The sequence below is a fragment of the Rhipicephalus microplus genome, chromosome 9 (assembly GCF_043290135.1).
Source record: "Rhipicephalus microplus isolate Deutch F79 chromosome 9, USDA_Rmic, whole genome shotgun sequence".
NCBI classification, from domain to species: Eukaryota; Metazoa; Arthropoda; class Arachnida; order Ixodida; family Ixodidae; genus Rhipicephalus; species Rhipicephalus microplus.
Window position 1 is genome coordinate 99186860 of NC_134708.1, and position 24933 is coordinate 99211792.

The window sequence follows — 24933 nt, forward strand, 5'->3', positions numbered from 1 at the left end:
GCGTACGCTTCGCATTATTAGTAACGTATTCGATGAGAGGTGCCCAAGATGCGTTCTTCGTGATACGAACCCTCGAGTATTTATGACTTGACCGGTTTGAGCGGGTAGTTGTTTAAATAGTATGTTAGCGAGGTGTTGGTTGGTCTTGTTACACGAATTACCTTACATTTGCCCATATTTAGGGTCATCATATTCTGCACCAAGCTGCTATCGTGTTAGGATAAGAGTGATGGAATTAAATGTCATTATCACCGGTTATTTGATAAAAAATCACGCAATCACCTGCACTAAGAGGAATTTGTTAGAAGGAATAGTAGAAGTGAGTTCGTTAATAAAAATAAACAGAAGCGGGTCGAGGGCCGGTCCTTGCAGTACGCCTGAGTGGAGTGCAGCAGGTGACCAATTGTGATTGTTAGCAGTAACGTATGCAACTCTGTTACACAAAAAACACTAATGCCACTTAAGTAATTTATTGTCAATGTTTAGCAGGCTCAATTTGAACAGTTGTAGTTGGTTAGAGATTTCGTCGAAAGCTCAATTACCAAAAAGGTCTAAGAAAATAGTCACCGCATGATGAATGGTCAAAATATGAAGTTGGTGAGTGAATGATGCGAGTTGTGTCTCGCGTAAAATTTGTTTACGAAAGCCATGTTGTGCTGGTGTAAAAAGAGTTGAATTGAAGAAAGTTAGTGAGGGTGGTGAAAATTGCATGTTCTCATAGCTTACAGGAAGCACTTGTTAGAGAAAGAGGGTGATAATTATTTGCAGAGTGTTTATTACAGGACTTGAAAATTGTCACCGCCATCTAGGTTTTTTATTGTGTATGAATGGTTAATGTATGTAAGGGTGGTTCAAAGATATTCGTTAGTATCTGTAAACTATAAGTAATGATGCTTTTTCGAGCCTTAGTACCGATGTTGTCGTGGCCAGGAGAAGAGTGAATGGGCAAGCCACCTATAGGTTGAGCAACACCGAAAAGACCAATAGAAATTGGTGACATGACGATATACTTCGAGTTCTGAATATGAGGCAGAATGGCGTTATCAACTAAAAAATTGTTTTTGTTAGTGTCATAAAATCAGCACACAAGTTAGTAGAAACGAAATGGTCAATGATCTTTTAGAACTATGCTGTTATCTGATAGAGGATTTATTAGGTGCCAAATTTTACCTTAATTGGTTAACAATATTTCTGGCATTGTAGGAGAATGAAAATGCAACTTGGAGGAATTCAAAGCGGTAATTTAGGTGTTGTGTCTGGTCTTGTAAATCGCCCAACGTTTTTCAGTGGAGCTACTTGCAAAAATTTGCAAAGTCGATCGTTTTTGCGGTTAGATAATCGTCTGATGTAGGCGTTGTGCCATGATTCCTTCTAATTGTAGATTATAATATGGTCAGGAGTGTATTTCTTTGCTAAGTTCATCTACTTTGGAGCAAAAATATCCCAGTTGGCTTGTACATGGTGATCATTAAATTCAGAAAAAAATTGAGACGAAGTTAGAAAGTTCAGCAGTAATGGAATCAAAACTTCCTTTTTAGAAATCGCATATAACTCTTTTTATCATTAGTTTGTTTGAGGGGTGTCATTTTAAAGCGAAAAGCAAACAAGGAATGATCGCTGACGGCAGTCAGATAACTGATATTTCAGAAGCTAAGTATTGGTGCGTTGATTAAAATTAGGTACAGTGTATTTCAAGCAGTACTCGTTACTCTCGTAGGTTGGGTGACCAGCTGACACAGACCAAAAACAGAACACGTATCTGTGAAATCCTTAGCGTGTGCCGAAAAAGGTGATGCGCATGGTAGATCAGCGTTCCAAATTAAATTAGGGAGATTAAAAGCACCTACTAAGAACAAAGGCGTAAAAGAAAAATCTAAAGCAGCTATGTGTATCGAATCGGCGAGTTCGGGCCGGCAAGCAGAAACTCAAATTACAGCAGTACGCACTCACACTGACAGTGGCCAACAGAGCGTCGACCGTCAATCAAATGATCATCGTTAGGAGGCGGCGCTTTTTATACATCTCGCGTGGAACTTTGCAGGCGTGTCATTGGCGCTATATAAGTACTTTTACAGGACAGACGCAACGACACAACAAAATAATTGAGATTTCACGTACAGTGGGGATTCATGTACGAGAAGCACGAATAAAAAAGGTTGATATGTCACTTTAAAAACATTACAACGATACGAGGTGGAGGTAAATGATGCCATACAAGACTTCCGTGTCTTGATTATCATCTTTGGATGTGTCGTTTACCTTCGTCATCTATTCACGTCACGTAATACTAAAATTTAGTATATGTGTAGCTAGCGAAATGACCGCGAGCACGCTATAAGCGTGGCATGTTCTGATGTTCTTACATTACGCGCGTGTCAGGATTATCATGTTTGCACCAGTCATATTTTGTCATCCATTGACGTAACGAACACCAAATTTGGTATATGTGAAGCTAGCAAAAAGGCAGCTAGCGCATCATGAAGGACCCAATATGCTCCAATGTAGCGTTGACGCACGCGCATGCTGGGCATAGCGATGCTACGTTAGCAAAACGCGAGCACTCTGTAGTCCGACGCCAGGCGCGACCAGCGTCCGTCGTTGCGGCCCGAAGGCAACTGGCGCGAAATGCGACATGCTGCATTTCGTGCCGATGCTATAGAGTAACATTACCCTATGTGGATGCGTTACCCAGACAACACTGCATCTCCCTCTTCCCATGACGGAAGGACGCCGGACGCGCAAAAAACGCGCATGAGTCAAAGCAACGCAGCGCGGCGCGCGCCTGCCAGTATATGGCAGGACCGGTGCCTGACGCGGCAACGGCACCGTGACGCAACGAAATGAACGCCGGCGACCACCCGAACCGCGTTAGGTCGACACGTATTGGCGCCTTGACTATGGCATTTAGTCATGTTCTCACATGACACGAATCCCAATTATTATCATGTTTGCACCAGTCACAAACCTTTCAAATCCATCTAGGTACTGTAATGCCAAATTTGGTATATGTGAGGCTAGCGAAATGGCTGCGAGCACATAATGAGCGTGGCTTGTAGTTATGTTGTTACATGACACGCATATCATGATTTTCTTGTTGTGGTCTGTCGCTCGTGTTCGCCATGCAGTCATGTTATACCATACCAGTTTTGCAACATGCCATGTGAACGAAACCATTGCAAGAACTGCAAGACCGTGAAATGTAAATCATAACGTTCAAGACGCACATGTCACAATTTTCAAGTTATGACTAGCCAAATGTGTTCTTCATACAGTCATTTTATGCCATACTAAGTTTGGTGCCGATACCATTATCGAAACGGCCAGGAGAGCTAAAAGTCGTAAGCGGATGGATGGATGGATGGATGGATGGATGGATGGATGGATGGATGGATGGATGGATGGATGGATGGATGGATGGATGGATGGATGGATGGATGGATGGATGGATGGATGGATGGATGGATGGATGGATGGATGGATGGATGGATGGATGGATGGATGGATGGATGGATGGATGGATGGATGGATGGATGGATGGATGGATGGATGGATGGATGGATGGATGGATGGATGGATGGATGGATGGATGGATGGATGGATGGATGGATGGATGGATGGATGGATGGATGGATGGATGGATGGATGGATGGATGGATGGATGGATGGATGGATGGATGGATGGATGGATGGATGGATGGATGGATGGATGGATGGATGGATGGATGGATGGATGGATGGATGGATGGATGGATGGATGGATGGATGGATGGATGGATGGATGGATGGATGGATGGATGGATGGATGGATGGATGGATGGATGGATGGATGGATGGATGGATGGATGGATGGATGGATGGATGGATGGATGGATGGATGGATGGATGGATGGATGGATGGATGGATGGATGGATGGATGGATGGATGGATGGATGGATGGATGGATGGATGGATGGATGGATGGATGGATGGATGGATGGATGGATGGATGGATGGATGGACGGACGGACGGACGGACGGACGCGCTCAATGTCGCCAAAGTTCGCTAAAGAAATGTTTCGTATTTAAAAGAGACGCCACACACAAGCGCTGACAATAGGCAACCTGGTATGCAGTTTACGAGATCTGATGGTAGCGCCACAGCACACAGCCTAGCGAGTAGACGCAGTCAAACCGGACTTGCACGTACATATCATATTCTCTTTTAGTTGTGAGCAGGGGGGCCCGGCCAATTATGTAAGCGCCCAGGAAGCCTTCTTCGAGAACGTGCCAAAAAGGGCACTGACACTTCAGCATGTCACTGCGTACAGGGAGAGTTTCATTTTCTTAGTATCCCTGGCGGTCAGTACAAACAATGCTGAGGCGACCCAAAAAGCTTCGTGGCGTCTTCTGGCCCACTGTCACGTGCCTAGAGTCAGCACTTGTGTGTGTCGTATCTTCGTGGTCTCTTGGCATTTGCGCTGTAAAAAGCTTCTAGGATTACGAACCAACTAGGCCCAAAAGCAGTTTTATTGTCATCTGTAGTCAAGCAAGCCCCGAAATAGTCTTGAGCATTCTAGTCCTGTGAGTCATCTTAACACAATGATTTACAAAAAAATGTGAGTTTTCGAACGCTGGCACGCGATATGTGCTGAGAATTGCTCAGATAAAAATTGACAGATCCCGCGTACACTGGGAATCGATGATACCCCAAGCATGAATGAGAAATGTTGATACGTCACTCTAAAATCTGCGCAAAGTTATGAGGTGGAAGTAAATGATGCCGTACTGACTTCCGTGTCATGATTATCATGTTTGAATTAGTTTTTTACATTCGTCATCTATTAATGTAACTTGATAGCAAATTTAATATATGTCGAGCTAGTGAAACGGCCGCGAGCACTCTATGAGCGTGGTGTGTTGTCTTGTTCTTACATGACACGCGTGTCAGGATTGGCATCTGTCTGTCGCTTGTTAAGATTATCATGTTTGAATCAGTCATACATTTCGTCATCCATTGACGTCACGTAACACCTAATTTGGTATGTATGAAAATAGCAAAATGGCCGCGAGCGCATTATGAAGGGCCCAATATACTCCAAGGTAGCGTTGACGCGCGCGCACGCTGGGCACAGTGACGCTATGTTAGCAAATCGCGAGTACTCTGTAGTCTGACGCATAGTTTCCTACAATACTTGCTAGACGAAACTCTGGCGCTAGTGTATGGGAGCTGCAACACATGGCGCTTCAGCGAGCATGGGAATGATGGGTAGTACAAACATTTGTCTAATTTTCGTACTTGTGGCCTGCTTTTGGCTCCGTGTGTTTTCGTGTGGCTTGAAGCTGTTTTTTTCCCAAAAACATTAATTAGCAAATGTTCACCGTTTGCGCTTCACAACCTTATTTCTTTGGGTTTACCATTTCGAATCAAGTCACTAAATTCAAAAGGGTTTGTTCTTTCTTTTAAAGCAAAACCGTAACCAGCAGTAAACGAAGCCGCAAGTACGATTCGCCGCCCACAAGTACGAAGACTAGGCAAATGTGTTTACTACCCATCATTCCCATGGTCTCAGAACGATCGCAGCGCCAGAGTGCCCTCTAGTTAATTTTGAGAAACTCTATGGTTTGACGCCAGGTGCGACCAAGATCCGTCAGCGCGGCTCGGCAACAACCAGCGTGAAATGCGACATGCTGCATTTTGCGCCGATGCGTTCCCCAGAAAACACTGCGCCTGCCTCTTTTCGTGACGAAGAAACGCTGGAGGCGCTGAAATGCGCATGCGTCAACGCAAGGCAGCGTGGGGCGTGCCTGCGAGTATGTGGCAGGACCGGCGCCTGGCGTGGCAACGCCGGCGTGACGGGACGAAATGAACGCCGTTGAGCACGCGCAACGCGTCACGTCAAAATGTATTGGCGCCTTGATTGTGGCATGTAGTCCTGTTGTCACATGACACGCATCTCATGATTATCACGTTTGCACCAGTCACTTACCTTCCTCATTCATTGGCGTCACGTAATACCAGGCTAGGGGGCCAGGCAAGGCTGGTGTGCCTCGCATGGGCTCCGTATTCTACGAAATTTTCGTTGAACCAAGACTGCTTTTTTGGTGCCAACAGTGGTCTCTCTTGAACTTCAGCAAGTTGCCGACGCTGCTGGTGAGTGCCTCAAACCTCTTTGTTCTGGAGGAGCTTTGCAAACTTCAACTATTGCTGAGCAGGGGAACGCCGCCTCGTTAGCCTTAACGCCACCGGCACCGGCGTCGGGCTCGCGCTTCGACGCGCGTGCACAAGTTCATTCGGCAACGAAATGGCATACATGGTGAGTGGCACGAATTTACTGGCCACAGAATTTAACCCAGAAGAATGGAGTGTAGTCCTGAATGCCCGACAACGCTCATCTCGACAGCAGTCAAAAGAAACTCAAGAAACGCAGTCAAGTACAGCGGCGTCAGCTGCCGAAACGCCAGCGCAGAAAACAGAATCACCGCCCAGCGTTTCCTCAAAGCTCGACCACACAGCTGTGGCGCGTCCTCGCTTAAAACGACTGCCACAGTTGCCAGTCGATGACTTCAAGATTGTCTTTCGTCCGAATGCGGGCGTAGATCTGGCCCAATACAACGATGGAGAGTTACGAGCGGCTGTAGTCGCCAACAGTGGACTGCACTCTGTGGTTGCCGACGAAGATATTGTGTGCACCAATCTGGCCAAGAATATTTTCACCTTGTCCTCTTCTTGCGCTGACCGAGTTGCCAACTATGCAAAAATACGAGAACTCACGCTACGTGGTAAAAAACTGGGATTTCAAGCGTACATAGCTCCCCTGGACGGGGCACGGGCAGGGATCGTCTACCGCGCTTGGAATGGTGAATCACCTCAGGACTTGCTTCAAGAATTACGTCGGACGAATCCCCTTCTACCAATAGTCCAAGCGAGGGACATGGAAGTACTTTACGCTCAGTGCTGATTCATTTTGTGGCTCTGGAGCTTCCTCCGTCAGTCAAAATGTTTGGCATCCTCTACGCCGTTTTACACTTTCGACCGAAGGTGGAAGTGTGCCTAAACTGCAGACAAGTAGGCCATCGATGAGATGTATGTCCTTTGCCAAATCGCCTCACTTACTCAAGCTGCGCACAGAAACACCCGGAGGACTATCCCTGCATCCCGCAGTGCGTCATTTGTGGGGACGCTCGCAAGACGGGTGACAGGGCATGCAAGCAACGCTTTCAGCGTGGCTTCAGCAGTCTCTCTCGGCCACGACAAAGGCCGCAACGAGAGTACCAGCAGGAGCAGCCCGAGTTCCAGCTCGAGAAGGAGGTTTTTTCAAGCATCAACGATAGAAATCGTAGCAGCAAAAGCAAGAGTCCTGGACGAAACCGTAGCAGCAGAAGCAGGTGTCCTGGACAAAACCGTGGCAGCAAAGGCAAAAGCCCTGGACGGAGTACATCACAAAGCCGCGACTTCAGCACCAAACTCGAAAAGGTGAGCTGGGCAAAGCAAGCATCCTGCTCCTGTTGTATGCTCACTGACGCTAAAGAAAATTCTAAAACTCAGGAGACTTTCGAACGTCTAATGCGAGAGAATCAAGAGTTAAAGCAACAGTTGGCTCTGGTGCTGGAACGTTTAAGTACATTTACAGCGGCCCCACCCGCGTCTTCTCCACCCCTATCCATCTCCACCTCTGCCATAAAGCCTGATATGGCAGCCGAGTCCGGGACCGATAATATAGATTCCTCTCCACAGCCAACAAAAAAGAAAAAGGACAGAGCAACCCGAGTCATCGAAGGATGATTTTAAAAGCACCAGTCAAAAAAAAATGGCAGCATATCCACGGAGTGAATGATGGAGAGTGGGGCGAAGCATTCGTCCGTCCATGCGTCCGTCTGTGTGACCGTCCATGCGTCTGTTTGTGCGCCCGTCCCTGCGTTCTTTCATGCATCCGCCCCTGCGTCCGTTCATGCGTCCATCTATGCATCTGTTTGTGTGTCCGTTCGTTCATCTATTCAACACTCCAAGTCCCACCATCTCGCATATTTTTATCATATATTCCCCATATAGAAGCATCGCCATCCAGCGGACATTCCAAGGACTAAACGAGAGGTGGCACACGCACACTTTCTTACGGCCTGTGCTTTGGGTCCACTTCCTACCTTTAACCACCTCGAGTTCATGGTATATTCTAGTTCACTGTATTCATGGCACTGCGACCAAACGCTCGCTAAACCTTTCGAAAACCAAAGAGGTTACGCCCAGCGAGTATAACGTAGCAACCTTTCCCTGTAAGATAGGGCTCAATTTACATGCCAATGGCTGCTAATGAGAAATGAGAGACAGGAGAATTCGGCTTTTACTTTCTTACGGCTTGTGCTTCGTATCTACTTCTCATTTTTAACCACCTTGAGTTCATTCATGGTATATACAAGTTCATTGTATTCATGGCACTGTGGCTCAACTCTCGCTAAACCTTTCTAAAGCTAAGGAGGTTACACCCAGCGAGTATAATGTAGCATCCCTTTCTTGTTCGATAGTGCTCAATGTACATGCCAATGGCTGCTAATGGGAATCGCAGCGTGCGCGTTGACTAAAAGCCGAATGCTCATGTCTCTCATTCCCCATTAGCAGCCATTGGCATGTACATTGAGCTCTACCTTTTATTGTTAAACAACGCCCAGAAGAAATCTCTCACTGGCACCACCTTGGAGGTCATGTGTCATACCTATTTCGGGTATGTGCCACTGGTGGTTACGTACGAGGGACGCCCAAGCCACGCCATAAGGAGCTTCGCCCCTAAAAATTTGGAAAGAACACCGGGAACTCAAACAAAAGGTTGACTTGGCTTTACGCAAATTGCTGAACGCTTCAATAAGATAGAGAGAATTCTAGACGTGTTAGTTGCTCGGCTCTAATCTCTCCCACAATCCCAGCCCTCTCCAGCGCCTTCGCAGCCATAACCCCCTTCTGCACCCTTGCCTCATCTTCACCCTCTTCACTCTGCATATGGCAATGGAATTGCCGTCGATTAAGAAACAAGAGAGACAACCTCTCACATTATATACAGCGGTTTACAAGGGCCCCTGATGTCATCTCCGTACAGGAGCCTTTAAAAGCTTGCAAATTCCTCGGCTATCAGGCTGTACATTCGCATCCTAGCTCCCCATGGGCTACCACATATATACCGAGGAATATCTCGTTTATAGCGCATGATCTTCCCGATCTTTACAGTGACTGCCTTCTTCTTGAACTTCTCCCGCGCCGTACAGGACAAGGCACATATTTTATTTGGAATATTTATTCTCATCCTAGAGATGCCCTCACTGCTGTTTTCGAAGCAATCGATAGGGCCATCCAAATAGCAAACTTTGCTCCCATAGTTGTAATGGGTGACTTTAATGCCGCGCACGTAGATTGGGGTTACAGGAGGAACACTCGGAAGGGCACCAGCCTTTTTCAATACATTCAGCGAAACAGGTGCACTCTAGTCACTGACTGCATGCTACCAATACGAATTGGCAACACTGTGAGCAGAGATACCACCCCTGACCTTACTTTCACAAAAATGTGTGACAAGCTAACTGGACACACAGTGGGGTCAACCTCGGCAGTGATCAATACATCGTAACAATTACACTGTCCCATGACAATTTTCGTCCAGAGTTTCATTTAAAACATATTGTTGACTGGAACAAATTTCGCGAAATACGAGACCGAAACCCGAAAAAAGAAATTCAAGACTACAAAGACTGGGCGTCTCAGCCTAAACAGGATGTAGTTCTTAGCAAAAAAGTAGCCCCAGCTGCACATATCCGTGATCCAGTAGACAGCAGGCTACTCCACCTATGGGAGGCCTATCAGAGCTTGGAGAAACGATGGCTCAAGCAAAAATATAATCGTAGACTAAAACGCAAGATGTCACACACACTCCAGCTTGGAACTGAACACGCGGCCGAACTTTCATCGCAACAATGGAACCAGATATGTAACCGACTCCACGGTGCTCTACATATGAAGAACTCTTGGCCCCTGCTTCGCCATATGTTAGATCCATGCTCCTCGCGATGTGAAAGTGATAAGCGAATTACGAAACTCTTGTTTGAAGTAGAAAAACAAGGGCATGACATTGAAACTGCTCTTAAAACTACGTATTTCCCTGGCCCAAGGCGAGAATCGTTACCTATCTACAATGAGGCCCGTGTGCTCAGATTTGGGTGCACGTTAAACAACCCCAGGTGGTCAAAATTTCCGGAGCCCTCCACTACGGCGTCTCTCATAATCATATGGTGGTTTTGGGACGTTAAACCCCACAAATCAATCAATTACCTATCTACAATGGAGCTCCCAATGCAGACTTGGATGCACCAATTGCAGGGGCGGAAGTTTGGGCTGCCCAAAGCAAACTTCGCACCACATCTGCTCCAGGACTAGATGGAATTACTAACAAAACACTCCGAAATGTAGACTCCAAGTCAGTGGCAGCTCTTACCGAATACATGAATCAACAATGGGAGCAGGGCCCGCTGCCCCAGGAATAAAACTCAGCTAAGGTGACTTTCATACCCAAGCATAATAAGCCGTTAACCTTAATAATTTGAGACCGATCTCTCTTACCTCATGTACAGGAAAACTGATGGAGCATTTAATTCTCAATCGTCTAAATCGCTACATCGATCAAGAAAAACTGTTTCCCTCCACCATTTACGGCTTCCGAGCGGAACTCTCCACTCAGGATGTCATGCTGCAGCTTAAGGAGGACGTGCTAAATCTTACTTTTAAGGACATCATCAGGGCCATCCTTGCATTGGACCTGACTAAGGCTTTTGATAATGTTTCTCACTCATTGATTTTACAATCTCTTAGTGAACTAAACGTAGGCTCTCGCACGCACAGGTATGTCTCTGCCTTTCTCAGCAATAGGTCCGTATGCCTACAGTTGGGCGCTTTCAAAACCGATTTCTTCACGCTAGGTAGCAAGGGAACGCCCCAGGAATCGATTTTGTCCCCGTTCCTTTTTAACATTACTCTCATACCGCTAGCGCGGGAACCTGCCAAACTTTCCTTCATCAATCACTCCTTGTACGCGGATGACATCACCATCTGGGTCCATACTGGCAACCATGGCGAAATCGAATCGAAGCTTCAGTTGGCCGCTGACATTGTTGTTAAACACGCCAACAATATTGGGCTCACGTGCTCGGTGGCTAAATCGGAACTCCTAGTAATTGACTTTAAAAAGCAAGAGACATGTCACATCTAAGTCATCCTTGATGACACCCCTATTCGTACGGTTAATAAAATCAATATTTTAGGCCTTAATATTTCCGGCAATGGTTCAAACGCTGACACTATAAAGTTAATCTGCACCTCGGTTCAAAATACAGCTTCTCTCATTAAGCGCATATCCAATCGTCATCGCGGCATGAGGGAAGCAGACACACACCGCCGCATACAGGCCTTTTGCCTATGCAGAATTACCTATTCTATCCCCTACCTCTATCTCTCACTTACGGAGATCGAGCAACTTAACAACCTCATTAGTTATGCCTATAAAACTGCGCTCCATCTCCCTAAATCAACAGCCACAAATAAACTACTTCATCTTCGGGTGCACAACACTCAGGCAGAGCTTGTAGAGGCGCATCTTTTCAGCCAATATCAAAGACTATCACCAACAGAAACAGGGCAGGTACTCCCGCGCCGACTTGGAATCAACGTTCCTGGTCACACCACGGCCACGCACGCAGTTCCCATCACTGTTAGCAGCAACCTATTAATCCCGCCACTCCCCAAAAATACTCACCCAGAACATAATCGGGCGCGACGGGAAGCTCGAGCCAAGTCCCTTCAGAAGCGCTTCCCTCCTAATTCTCCCGCAGTCCATGTAGACACGGCCGAATATGTAGATCATCGAGCTTTCGCGGTAGCCGTTGTAGACGGATTTCAAAAACTGGTCGCTGGTGCGTCCCTTCCAAAATCGACAGAATCCCTGGAAGCAGAGGAGGCGACAATTGCTTTAGCCATTGTTCACTCCTCCGCTGAGTATATTTTTTCCGATTCAAAAACTGCAATTCGTAATTTCGCCACTTTCCGACTTCATTCCAGGGCTGCTAAAATTCTTGAATCATCCCCTCCGCCTGATCGCCTCATCACCCTCCTCTGGGTCCCTGCGCACTGTGGATACCCAGGCAACACGGCCGCTCACACCCAAGCCCGACCACTCGCCAACCGGGCTCACAGCGACCTGCCTTCGCTTCGAGGTGCCAGGGATCGACTCCTCAGCTATCACGATATCACGCTACTTTACCGAAATTCTCGCCTAACGTATCCCCCGCCACATAAATCTCTCTTCAGAAGTGACCAGGCTTTGTGAAGCACACTTCAAACGGCCACAGTGACGACTCCTTTTCTTCTCTCCCTTTTTACACATGGCGAAACCTCACCTCATTGCAACTTATGTCCTAGCACGAGAGCCGACTTCCAGCACATATTTCTGAATTGTCCAAACAAACCCAAGCCTCCGTGGCAAGAGTCAGAACACCAGGAGCGATGGGAGGCTGCTCTGCGCAGCTCGCAACCGGGTTTACAGCTCCAGACAGTGAGCTGGGCCAGAAGGGTCGCCGAAGCACAGCAGTGTCCGGCCACCTAGAGCGGCCCGAGGGCTCGTCGTCATCCTAATTCAACTTCCCCTACCACTCCTCCCCCTCAAATGATTCCTTCGTGAATCAATAAAGTTGATTACCTACCTACCTACGTAATACCAAATTTGGCATATGTGAAGCTAGCGGATCGACCGTGAGCGCATCGTCAGTGTGTCTTATAGTCATGTTGTTAAGTGACACGTATGTCGTGATTATCATGTTTGGAGGTGTCATTTACCTATTTCGCCCGTTCGCATCGCGTAATCCCGAGTTCGGTACTTGTGAAGCTAGCAAAACGACCGCCAGCGCATCATGAGCTTGGCATGTAGTCATGTTGTTACATGACATGCATCTCATGATTATTATGTTTGCACCAGTCACATACTTTCGTCACATTCACGTACTGTAATACCAAACTTTGTATATGTGACACTAGCGAAATGGCCGCGAGCGCATCATGAGCATGGGATGTAGTCATGTTGTCACACGACACGCATGCCATGATTTTCATGTTAGGTTCTGTCGCTTGTGTTTGCTATGCAATAATGCCATATCATACCAGTTTTACAACATGCTATGTGAACAAAACCACCACAAAAGGTGTAGGACCATGAAACGTAACTCATGAATTCATGACATGTCTCATGATTTTCATGTTGTGATTAGTCAGATATGTTCTTCATACAGTCATGTTATGTCATACCGAGTATGGTATCGATACTAGTTTGGTTTAGCCACGAGAGCTAAACGTCGTAGGCGGCTAGATAGATAGATAGATGGATAGATAGATGGATAGATGGATGGATAGATGGATGGATAGATGGATGGATAGATGGATGGATAGATGGATGGATAGATGGATGGATAGATGGATGGATAGATGGATGGATAGATGGATGGATAGATGGATAGTGGGATAGATAGATAGTGGGATAGATAGATAGTGGGATAGATAGATAGTGGGATAGATAGATAGTGGGATAGATAGATGGATAGATAGATGGATAGATAGATGGATAGATAGATGGATAGATAGATGGATAGATAGATGGATAGATATAGATAGATGGATAGATATAGATAGATGGATAGATATAGATAGATAGATATGGATAGATATAGATAGATAGATAGATATCACACGAAGAAATACCCCCATGGCATTACGAATCTCGTAAGTGACTTGGAAAATGCCTATCAGTCGAATCACGTTGAAAGCTGTTTATTTTGCATAATTTTCAATTGGGCATTTGCAATGCACATAAGCCGTTACTTTCCAGCCGGTAGCAACCATGCTTTCGCGCCATGGAAGCCTTCAATATTTCCAAACGGAAACCCCCATTCTAACGAGTTGTCGCTGAAGATAGCGCGTCGGCTCTTCCGATTCACCGGCCTGCAATTCAGCAACTGAAATTCGCACCTGATTTTGTTCTATTCGAGCGAAAGTGCCAATATTTCCGAAAATAATTGCACTGGTGAGTCAGCTTTTCATTGGTTAGCTGCCAGCCCGTAATTAGATCATGTGACGCCAAAAGACAAAAGCAATATTTCAGACAGATTACGGCACAATTGAAAAGAAATGCGCTTGGCAGTACGTAGCATTAAGTTGCGGAAGAGTAACCTTGAGCTACACAATGCGAATTTAAAGACAACCCTGAGATGGGTTGAATAGTTGATTAATGTTTTTAACCAATTACAGGGGCGTCAGTCATGTTTATTCACCTTCGATTACACACACAAAAAAAGTTGGCACCGTATCTGCATGTTAGTCTGCAAATTTCGTCGAAAGACGATAGTCTGGCGTGTGGAGAGAGTGAACAAAATGTTTATTCGATGTTCCGCTCGAGAAAATCAGTAAATTGCATTCTGAAAGCACTCCGCTAGAGTCTCTATCCGTTCAACCAAGGCGAACTATCGCATCGAGGCACGTTAGACACGAGCGCTATCAGGCAGTTATCTTAAAAAACAAGGCGCGCAGCTATGAGATAGGAGGTGATAAGGTGTAGAATGCAAAGCGAAGGGTAGGTGCCACAACCGTCTCGTCTTAGCAAAGCGTTGGAAACACTCGCCCTTTCGTGCAAGCGTTGCATGGGCAGCGCCACTTTACAAACGCTACGGTCCTTAGAAATACTTACGTATGCCTTTTTAGTAAAAGACGCACATGCAGAATATATACTATGGGGCCTCAGATATGCGCAAAAAATTGCTTTTTTAATTGACAATCGCACAAGTATGAATGCAGAGGCTTGAGCAACATTGGTGGGCACTGCGGATAGGGTCGGTCATTTGGGGTATCAACTGGTGCCGTTTACAGTACACAAAACCATTAAGGATAGACAAACAGACATTCGTCAAAAACATTCGTACAGACGAATGTACAGACAGACAGACCACAACTTTTGCGTCGAAGTTCCCCAAGAAAGACTATCGTCTTTAAAATGCATATAATGCCTTACCAACTTTTGTTGTTCTGTCGAAGGACCATGATCGGGCCAACAAGGTTGACTTCGTGCTCCTTACGCGGGATGAGTCAGCTAACGCAAAGTTTGCCCTGCGTGTTCTGATCCGAAACGATGTTCATTCATCATTAATGCGTCACATATACCTCTGCGGGTATCAGCAATGTGATGAAATATATTCTGGTGGGTCCTTACTTACTTCATGGGGATTGCGATCACGTAGTAGATATTTCAGCATCACAACTTCTCTTAGCAGGCGCCAGAGTTCGACCTTTCGCTGTGCCCGTGCTACGACTTTCGCGAAGGCCTGGCAAAGTTTTTAAAGGGCTGTAGTGAGCGCTAGGGGTTAACGAGACTGTTTTGTTGTTGTGTATGCGCATTACTTTTTCCTCCTCTTCTCTGTACCAGAGAGGCCAGTAGTGAATAATGTGGCACTAAGACTATAAAGCATGTGAACTATTACCCAGGATATCACATTTGAAACAAAGTGACCGTCAGCTTAGTATCGTGTTTAACACCTTGTTATCAACTATTGAAATAGAATGCGCGACTATCAGTGACAGTTTCGTTTTGATTATGCGCTTTCGCAGAAAAACACGACGGTAGAAGAACTCAGCATAAATATCACGCGTCAGCCGGATGTCCGAGACCTTTTGTCAATCATCAAGAGATACAAGCTCTCCTCCCGTGTGATAATCGGATGGAAGAATCCGGATGGTATGGACTTTCGTGAGGGACACGATCTATGCAAGATATCCTCGGCTTCCTTCAATCTTGATTATCGCTACCCTTGCGACAGCACGCTGCTACTGGACACTCTCGTAATCGACCGGAAAATCAACGCCCTTACCCTGACGTGCACAGCTGGAACGACCAACTTTGTGGTCAATAGGATGATCGACACTCTTGGCCGGATCAAGTACCTCAGGTACGTACACCCTATCAATTCTATTGCGGTAAAGCTTTTGCCGAAAAGATTGTGTTATTTGAAGATGCAAGTGTTCAATCGGTGTGCCCACCGTTGAGCTCGACTGTTCAAGTTGTAAAACTGTATTGCTGGGGAGCGCTTATATGACACGTCCTCTATTAGTGTTTTTGGCATGGCAGTGCAAAAAACTTTGTGGACGTCTGTGATTGCGTTTACACATTGAGTAGCAGCCTCCTTGTAGCCAATAGCAAAGCGCCACCCATGTGGTACGCAGCACCAGAGCACTGCTGTGCTGACGGACTACCGGCGAAAACGAAGCGTCGACTTATTTTTTTTCTCTGTTTCTCACGTTCCATCAAATTTATGACGACACTCCTGTAATAGTCGCACAGGCCGAAAAATTGACGCACGGACTTTTTCTCGGAGGGTGGCGCGATGCAGCGATGTTGGTTGTCTTCTGCGGATGAGGTGTTACTTCGAACATGCTTATCACATGGCCCAAGAAGCAAAGTTTCTTGTGCGCGACGTGGTCTTTTCTGGCTTCAGCGTGAGTTAGGAAGTCCTATTTGCTTGAATTACAGCGTCAAGGCCTCGGAGATGCCCGTCGAAGCTTGAGAAATACACCACGTCCTCATCCCACTTCACTAGACCATGCTTGAACATAACTTTACACACCACACGACTACGCAAACAGAAGAGATGGGAGAAACTTCCACACTGTTAAAATATGTTCAAGTACTATCACCAACTGGCCCAGCTTTCAGTCCTTCTATACCAGGCAAGTCCGTCTCTTCAACCAAGCCAGCACGGGGTCCATAACGTGCTGAAACCTAAAAGGCGCCAAAAACGAGCGAAGGGCATGACTTTGAACTCAGAGGTCGTCTAGTGTAATGAAGGCAGTCTTTTTTTTCTCGCTCGTCTACAATTGTGCAGTGGCCTGTCTTGAGGTATATCGATGAAAATTATTTCGTGTTGTGGAATCGATCAAAGGCGTCATCTATTTCGAAGAGAGTGTGTACGTACTTCTTCATGATCTTGTTGAGACACCGATGGTCAACGCAAAAGCGAACTGTTCCATTCTTGTTCTTTACTAAGACCACCAGTGACGCTCGTGGACTCTTTGAAGGTTGAACAATATCGTCGCGTAGCATTTTCCCGACAAGTTTTTTTTGTGGCCTTGCGTTCTCGTGTCGAAACTCTGTACGGGCTCTGACGGAGTGCCTTAGAAGTCTTCTATAACGATTCAATTCTTCACGACCGGGGTCTGTCAAATTCTTGACGATGACCAAAAGAAGCTCTTATTTTTCAAGAGCAGCTTCCCGGACTGTTCTCGTTTATGTGTCGAAAGGCTTGGATTAACGTTGAAAGCTGGTTGAAGGGTTTGAGTCGTCGGAATAGATTCGGTAGAATCAATGAGACTGAAAGCGTTGTTGGCTTCCACTATTTCCTCGTCGTTGGCAACTGTTGTGTCTTTGCCGACGAGAAATACTGGGATCGTTACTAAAGACCTCCACCAGATGTCAAGTGGTCGTGATGTGGACGAAGGGAGCAGACTCTATGTTCAGATGAAACTGTTTAATAGGCTGAACTTTGGACACAAAACTGAAGGCAAGATTACAGCCACACATGGGCACTGATAGCGGCGATTAGTTAGCCGGCGATCAACTCGCAAGTGGCTCAGAACGGTAGCATTTATACATGTGTCATGAAATACTCCAGTCTTACCATTGGTCTTCGCGGTAGCTCTGCAGCTATCTCGAGTGGTCGCGTCTAGCAGGTAATCTTAACAGAACAATCTACAAGGATTGCGAACGTTCTCATGCAATAATGTGCAACATGCACTGAGAATTCTTGTCCAGGCTTTAGAGGCGAGAACCAAATCAGCCAAAATTGAAAATGACATACGCGCGTTCGTGGCAATAATATATATATATAAGAAATAGGTGTATACCTAAGGGCTCGTTGTTCCGTGTTTTTACACAATATCAATGAGATCTAACAGACAATAATGCCAAAAAAAGTATAGGGGAAGATATTAGACCGAATTGTAATGTAAATGTGAAGAAAAGTGGGTGAAAAGATAACTTGCCGTGGGCAGAATCCCAACCTGCGACCTTCGAATGACGCGTTCGATGCTCTACCACTGAGCTACCACGACAGCTATCCCCCCAGCCACCTTATAGGGTTTATATGTGAATTAAACGTGGGAGTGTCCATCAGCGCAACAGTAGCCATGGCGGCGAGTGTGGCAGACTTTTTGGAGCCTGTTTGGCGACACGTAGTACGTGAACTTGTTACGAGTGGGCAGCTGACCAATAGTCCCTCGTATACAACCTAAGGCATCAAGCCTGCCAGTACGAGACCCTCGTTAATGAATAAGGGAAAGAAGTGTATACGTAAGGGCTCGTTTTCCCGTGTTTTTACACATTATCAACCGGATCTAACAGACAATAATGCCAAGGAAAATATATAACGTATTAGAACAAAGTGTAAAGTAAGTGTTAAGAAAGAAATGTTAAAGAAATATATATAATAAAATAGAGGTGTTGTACGTCGAGAAAGGTTCAGACGCAGCTTGGCAAAATGTGCTTTATCAGGCAGGTCTGGCTAATGGCGAGCGGCGTGCGCGAGCTACTACTATAGCTACCGATCATCGTCTTCTTCATTACCATCAGAGCGTCTATTATTTAGATTCATGACAATTACTCCCCGCGAAATAAGGAGCCATCCTGGCGACCTATGGACAAGTAAACAACGGGAGGGTCGTAGCAGGGCTTAAGTCTCGAGACGTGCACGATTTCCTGGCCACGACGACGTTGATCAGAAGATGGTTCTAGTGGCTCAATGAGGTAATTCACTGGTGACGTTTTTTGTAGCACGCGATATGGGCCGCGATACTTCGAGACCAACTTGGTAGAAAGACCAGGTGTAGCAGAAGGGACATGCAGCCAGATGAGTGAACCTGGATCGTAGGAAGTGATGTTATTTGATGCGTCATGGTGGTGCTTTTGGCGTCCTTGGTCTTGGGTTGTGGATGATCTTGCCAGTTGGCGGCATTCTTCAGCGTATGTAGCGGCTTGAGACAAAGTCGTGGACTCTGAGGAGTCAGGTTTGTACGAAAGAATGGTGTCCATAGTGCAAGAAGCTTCGCGTCTGTAAAGGAGGAAAAAAGGAGAGAACCCAGTAGTGCTTTGAATGGCGGTATTATAGGCGAACGTGATAAACGGGAGCACTCGGTCCCAATTGGAGTGGTCTGACGAGATATACATAGACAGCATGTCACCAAGGGTGCGGTTGAAGCGCTCTGTCATTCCATTGTTCTGGAGATGATAGGCGCTTGTAGTGCGGTGAACGACGTGGCACTCACGCAGCAATGCTGTGATGAAGTCTGACAAGAATACGCGACCACAATCGCTCAGTAACTCCGGAGGTGCTCCATGACATAACACGATGTTGTGAAGAACGAAAGTCGCAGCGTCTTTTGCTGTAGACGAGGGAAGGGATGAAGTTTCGGCATACCGCGTGAGATGGTCGACGGCAACTATGATCCAGCGGTTACCGTCAGCAGTGTTGGGAAGGGGACCATAGATATCAATGCAGACGTGGTAGAATGGTCAGGATGGGCGTGGTAAGGGTAGCAAGGTACCGCTGGCATGATAAGGTGGAGTTTTTTGTCTCTGGCACGTCGAGCAGGCTCGAACGTATTGTCGTAGAAAACGGTACATGCTACGCGAGTAATATCGGAGACGTATGCGAGAATAAGTGTTCAGGAAACCTGCGTGGCCACATTGGGGGTCGTCGTGAAATATGGAAGAAATTTCGGATCGCAGATGACGTGAAATCACGAGTAGCCACTGACGTCCACCGGGTGCGTAGTTGCGTCGGTACAGCATGTCGTCGCGAGTGGCGAAGTGCTCGACTTGCCGACGCAACGTGCGAGAAGGGGGGGGGGAGCCGTCCGCCCAGCCAGGATGTCTAGAATCGAAGCAACCCAAGGGTCCTTGCGTTGCTCAGATGGCATGTGGGCGATGGTGACAGCAGTGGCATCACAGGTTGGACTTTCGCAGCAGTCCGGGTCAGGGGGTAGGGGCGAACGGGATAGGGCGTCTGCGTCCAAATGTTTCCGGCCGGAGTGATAGACCACGCGAATATTATATTCTTGGAGGCGTAATGCCCATCCGGCAAGGCGACCGCTTGGATCCTTCAGTGACGACAACCAGCAGAGGGCGTGGTGGTCAGTCACGACGTCAAAAGGTCACCCGTACACGTAAGGTCGAAATTTCTCTGTCGCCCAAATAATGGCGAGGCATTCGTTTTCAGTGACGGAATAGATGATTTCGGCTTTGCTAAGAGTTCGGCTTGTATAGGCAACCACGTACTCTTGGAAGCCGTCTTTCTTCTGTGCAAGAATAGCGCCTAGCCTGACACCACTAGCGTCAGTGTGTCGGTGCCGATGGGTCGTAGTGTCACAGAATAGGCGGCGACGTGAGGAGGCGGCGCAGTTCATTGAAAGAATCGTCAAAGGTGGCAGACCAGGCTGAAAGGTCTCAAGAGCCGGCGAGGAGCTTGGTCAAAGGAGCGATGATCGACGCGAAATTGTGGACGAAGTGCCGGAAGTAAGAGCAAAGGCCTATGAAGCTTCGGAGTTCTTTCATGGTGGTCGGTTTGGGAAACGCTGAAACGGCTGTACGTTTGGCAGGGTCAGGAAGAATGCCGTCTTTTGAAACCACGTGGCCAAGGATCGTAAGCTTTCGAGCGGCGAAATGGCACTTCTGATTCAGTTTCAGATGCAGATACATGCGAGGACTTTCTCGAGGCGGATTAAATGTGTTACGAAATCAGTTGAAAAGACATTGTCATCTAAATAACAAAGGCAAACGTTCCAATTGAGGCCTCGAAGGATAGAGTCCATCATACGCTGAAAAGTAGCTGGCGCGTTGCATAGGCCGAAGGGCATGACTGTGAATTCGTAAATCCCGTCGGGCGTGATGAAAGCTGTTTTTTCGTGATCGGCCTCTGCCATGGGTACCTGCCAGTATCCAGAGCGCTGATCTAAAGACGAGAAAAATTCGGCTCCCTGTAGGCAGTCCAAGGGATCGTCAATGCGTGGCAGTGGATAAACATCCTTGCGCGTGATTCAGTTGAGACGTCGGTAGTCCATGCAAAACCTGATGGATCCGTCCTTCTTCACCAACATAACTGGAGAGGCCCAGGGACTGCTTGATGGTTCGATTATGCCACGTGTCAGCATTTCGTCACCTGTTCATTGATGGCACGGCGTTCGGTAGTTGACACGCGATATGGACGCCGCTGTCATGGCGTCTTTTGACCGCTATCTATACGGTGAACAACAGATGACGCTCGACCTAAGGAAGGCTGATTGCGGTCAAACGAGGCTCGAAAACGCTGTAGGAGCTTGATCAGCTGTCCCTGCTGCCCAGGCGTGAGGTTGCAATAAATGGTGTAAGGAAAGGACTTTAAGACGCCGAGGAACGTCAAACCGAAACTGAAGAAGACGAGCGGAGGGCAGGCGGCATGAAGGCGACAACAAGGAATGAAGAAGAGAAGGCACGTGCGATTACGAGGCAACTGTGCGCCGATCAGCTGATGACCAGTGGTGGCCCGTGGAGGTGGCGTGCCACGATTGGGCCACGTGCGACCATTACGTGGCAGTAGGCTGTGTGGCTGGGGACGAGCCGGAGCAGCGGCATACGGGAGACAGCGGGCCGAAGCGTCGGACGCAGGCGATCCAGGTTCCGGCCAGGGAACGCGGCCGTCCACACTGCTGCCGTCCAACCACCAGCTGGGCGGCATTGCTGGCACGAGTACTGCATGTCGGGGCGCGGCCTGGTCTGCTGTTCTCTTCCTTGCCGAGGGCATCGCGGATCTCGGCGAGGCGTCTCCGCGGTCGGCCGTTCGACACAGCGATAAACGTGGCCTGGCTAATGGTCACGGTTGCGTCGAGCATCGCGTCTCGGCGCACGCTCTTCGCTGGAAGGGCTGGCCATTCCCCGCATGGAGCGTCGCGTCTCCGATGCGGGTTGACTGCTCAGAAGTCGCACCCATGCCATCAAGCGCCGGTGTCACCAGAGTGTCGCACATCGGCAAGGGACGAGTGAGACGTTCGGCCGGGCGAGACGCGGGCGTGTGCACCCGAGAATACCTGGCTGTGCCCTGGCCAAGGCGAGGAACGCCAGTGAGTGAGCTGCCGCACCGCAGCTGTAGCGAGCAGTATTTAAGCACGGCATAGACGGTGCTGTGCTGGCCAGAACCCGCAAACGTGAAACCGCTACGCCGGGAAGGTGATCAAGAGCTTGGAAACGAGGTCCGAGGTCGCGCTGCTCCAGGCATCTCCGCCACCGCAGCTCGAGAGTAGAGGCCACGAAGGCAGACGAAGCGGTGCGCCGCTCGAGAGGACGAGTTCCTGGCAGCATTTCTGAGCCAGACGTGGGACCCGTACGTGTCGGCCAGGTCGAGCTCCGGTGTGTCGGTTCGAGGTCGAGTCCGTCGGCCTGTACAAGGTCCAAGGACGGCGCCTGCTGAACGGCTCCTGCCTGGGTGCAGTGGCCGCGAGCAGGTTTGTGGGCGAGGCCTACCGGGTGTGGACCTCGTGAGCCGTGGCCTGATCCTGGAGCTCGGGAGTTGCGACCCAGGCTGCTGGGTTGGTCGCGACGTCCGATTCAACGGCGCTGCACACGGTAGCGCATCCGTGTGCGGTGAGCCGTTCCAGCCGTGCCACCTTTGCCCTCGCGCACGTCGACGACCGCATCATGTCGGGACGACGGGGACCCAAACTGTGACGTTCCCGTTCCTGAACCAGGAAGTGCACAATACCGAGAAGAACAAGGTGTGACTGTACAAGTAGGTGTTTCCGCCACATTTGCCGCACCCGACACTGGCCTTCATCGGGCTGCTGCAGCTGCTTGGGGGCGTGTTCCCCGCGCAGGAGGCGCAGAGCCATAGGAAAAGATGGTCGGTGATAGGAAAAGATGGTCGCTGGGGATTCTGGGCAGCCTGGTAATTTGCAGAATTCCCATGGTTTGCAGGCTGGAAGTTGCGACGGCGACAGTAGCGTGCTATATGTCCCACGAAACCGCATGCGAAACAGATGGGTCGATTATCCAAGGTGCGCCATGGGTTAACGACAGAAGGTGCTGGGGGCGAAACGGGATGGGGTGCCGTGTATGTAGGCAGCGTCGTAGGGTAGGAGAACTCGGTGCCCCGGTATGCGCCAGAGACAGGTGGGGCTGGGGGTCTAGCAACGACGGCAGCGTAGGTCAGCGGCGTAGGGACAGATGGCGATGGAGGCAGTGCCTGCGTGACCTGTGTCTCAATGACCTGGCGTAGACGTGGGTCTTACGAGGTCACTGGCGCGGATGCTTCGGCCACAAGGGAAAGCTGACGCTCAACTTTTTCACGAATGAATGGTTTGATGTGGGGCAGTAAGACGGTGTGATCAGCAGCGACGTCGTGCACGAGGGCAGAAACTTCAGCCGTATCTTCAGCGGCCCTGCGCGTCGAGACACGCTGCCTACGCAACTCGTCGTACTCCTGATAGAGCTGGACAACATCGGTGACGGTCTGTGAATTCCTAGCGACGAGCATCTGGAAGGTATCGTCGTCAACTCCTTTGATGATGTGCTTGATTTTGTCACGTTCGGTTAGAGATTCATTGACGCGCTTGCAAAGAGACAAGTCATCTTCAATGTAACTTGTAAACGTCTCGTCCCTGCGCTGGACTTGACTACGGAGACGCTGTTCCGCGCGAAGCCGGCGCACGGCGGAACGACCGAAGACCGCGGCGATGGTGATCTTGAAGGTGGACCAGTTGGTGATTTCGCCTTCGTGGTTCTTGAACGAGAGGCTGGCCACATCAGCGAGGTAAATGTTAGCTGGTCTCAGGCGTTCCACTTGTTGGAAGCGCTTACGATTTCGTACTCGACGAGCCATCCTCGACGTCTTGTTCGTCGTTGCCGCGAAAAATTGGTGGGTCGCGTTGCCGAGGCACGCCAGTACAGTAGACTGTCGTTGGTAAGGCAGCTTGAGAAGGGCCAGGAGCAGTCATGGTGAGTGGTGAGTGGAGCATCTAATGGCGAAGTTCCAGGATGATGGCAACCGCGGCTCCTCCACCACTAAAAATAGAGGTGTTGTACGTCGAGAAAGGTTCAGACGCAGCTTGGCAAAATGTGCTTTATCAGGCAGGTCTGGCTAATGGCGTGTGGCGTGCGCGAGCTACTACTATAGCCCTCGATCATCATCGTCTTATTCATTACCAGCAGAGCGTCCGTTATTTAGATTCATTACAATATATATATATAATATATATATTTATGTATATATATATATATATATATATATATATATATATATATATGTATATATATGTATATATATGTATATATATATATGCACCAGGCTAATAGTGCACATTTATCATTACTACAGTCATATTGTAATGACTCGTTTTGATGCAGCTGCTCGAACAGAGCTTCGGCCGATGCAAGTGGCTGCAAGAAAATAATCTCCTTAACAATAGCGTACTTGATCTTCTGGTCCTTCCAATGCCAGCAATTTAGCTAGCTGAGTATTTATTGACTTTGCGTTCCGACAGTGGAAACTTTTCGTAGCGCATACCGTTACAACATATAGAAATCGATTCAGATCCAGCATTTCTTGTGCTGTGTATACTGTTAGTGCTATTTGCAAAAATCCTTGAAATTCTAAGTCAATCTTCCCACAGAGCTGCTAGCTGCAGATTACTTCGCTACGTTTCGAGATGACAGTGATAATGTATTCAGAAAAATAATGTTTATGCAAAGTTTATACGCTCTGTAATTATTGTATAAGTAAACTGGTGGGGTATAGCAATACTGGTGAAAAATAACTAAATGTCGATTGCGTCATACGGCGAACTATTTTTACAAATCCTCCTTCACATGTGA

The 24933-nt window shown here is 47.9% G+C and overlaps 1 protein-coding gene across 1 annotated transcript in view; it reads left to right on the forward strand.

The window, feature by feature from the left end:
- The window catches only part of LOC119164680 (uncharacterized), a 97081-nt gene that overhangs the window by 60698 nt on the left and 11450 nt on the right, over positions 1-24933 (forward strand). The window contains exon 9 of the mRNA XM_037416898.2: positions 15654-15991. Coding sequence (XP_037272795.2) covers positions 15654-15991 — 338 coding nt within the window. The remainder of the gene's footprint in view (positions 1-15653; positions 15992-24933) is intronic.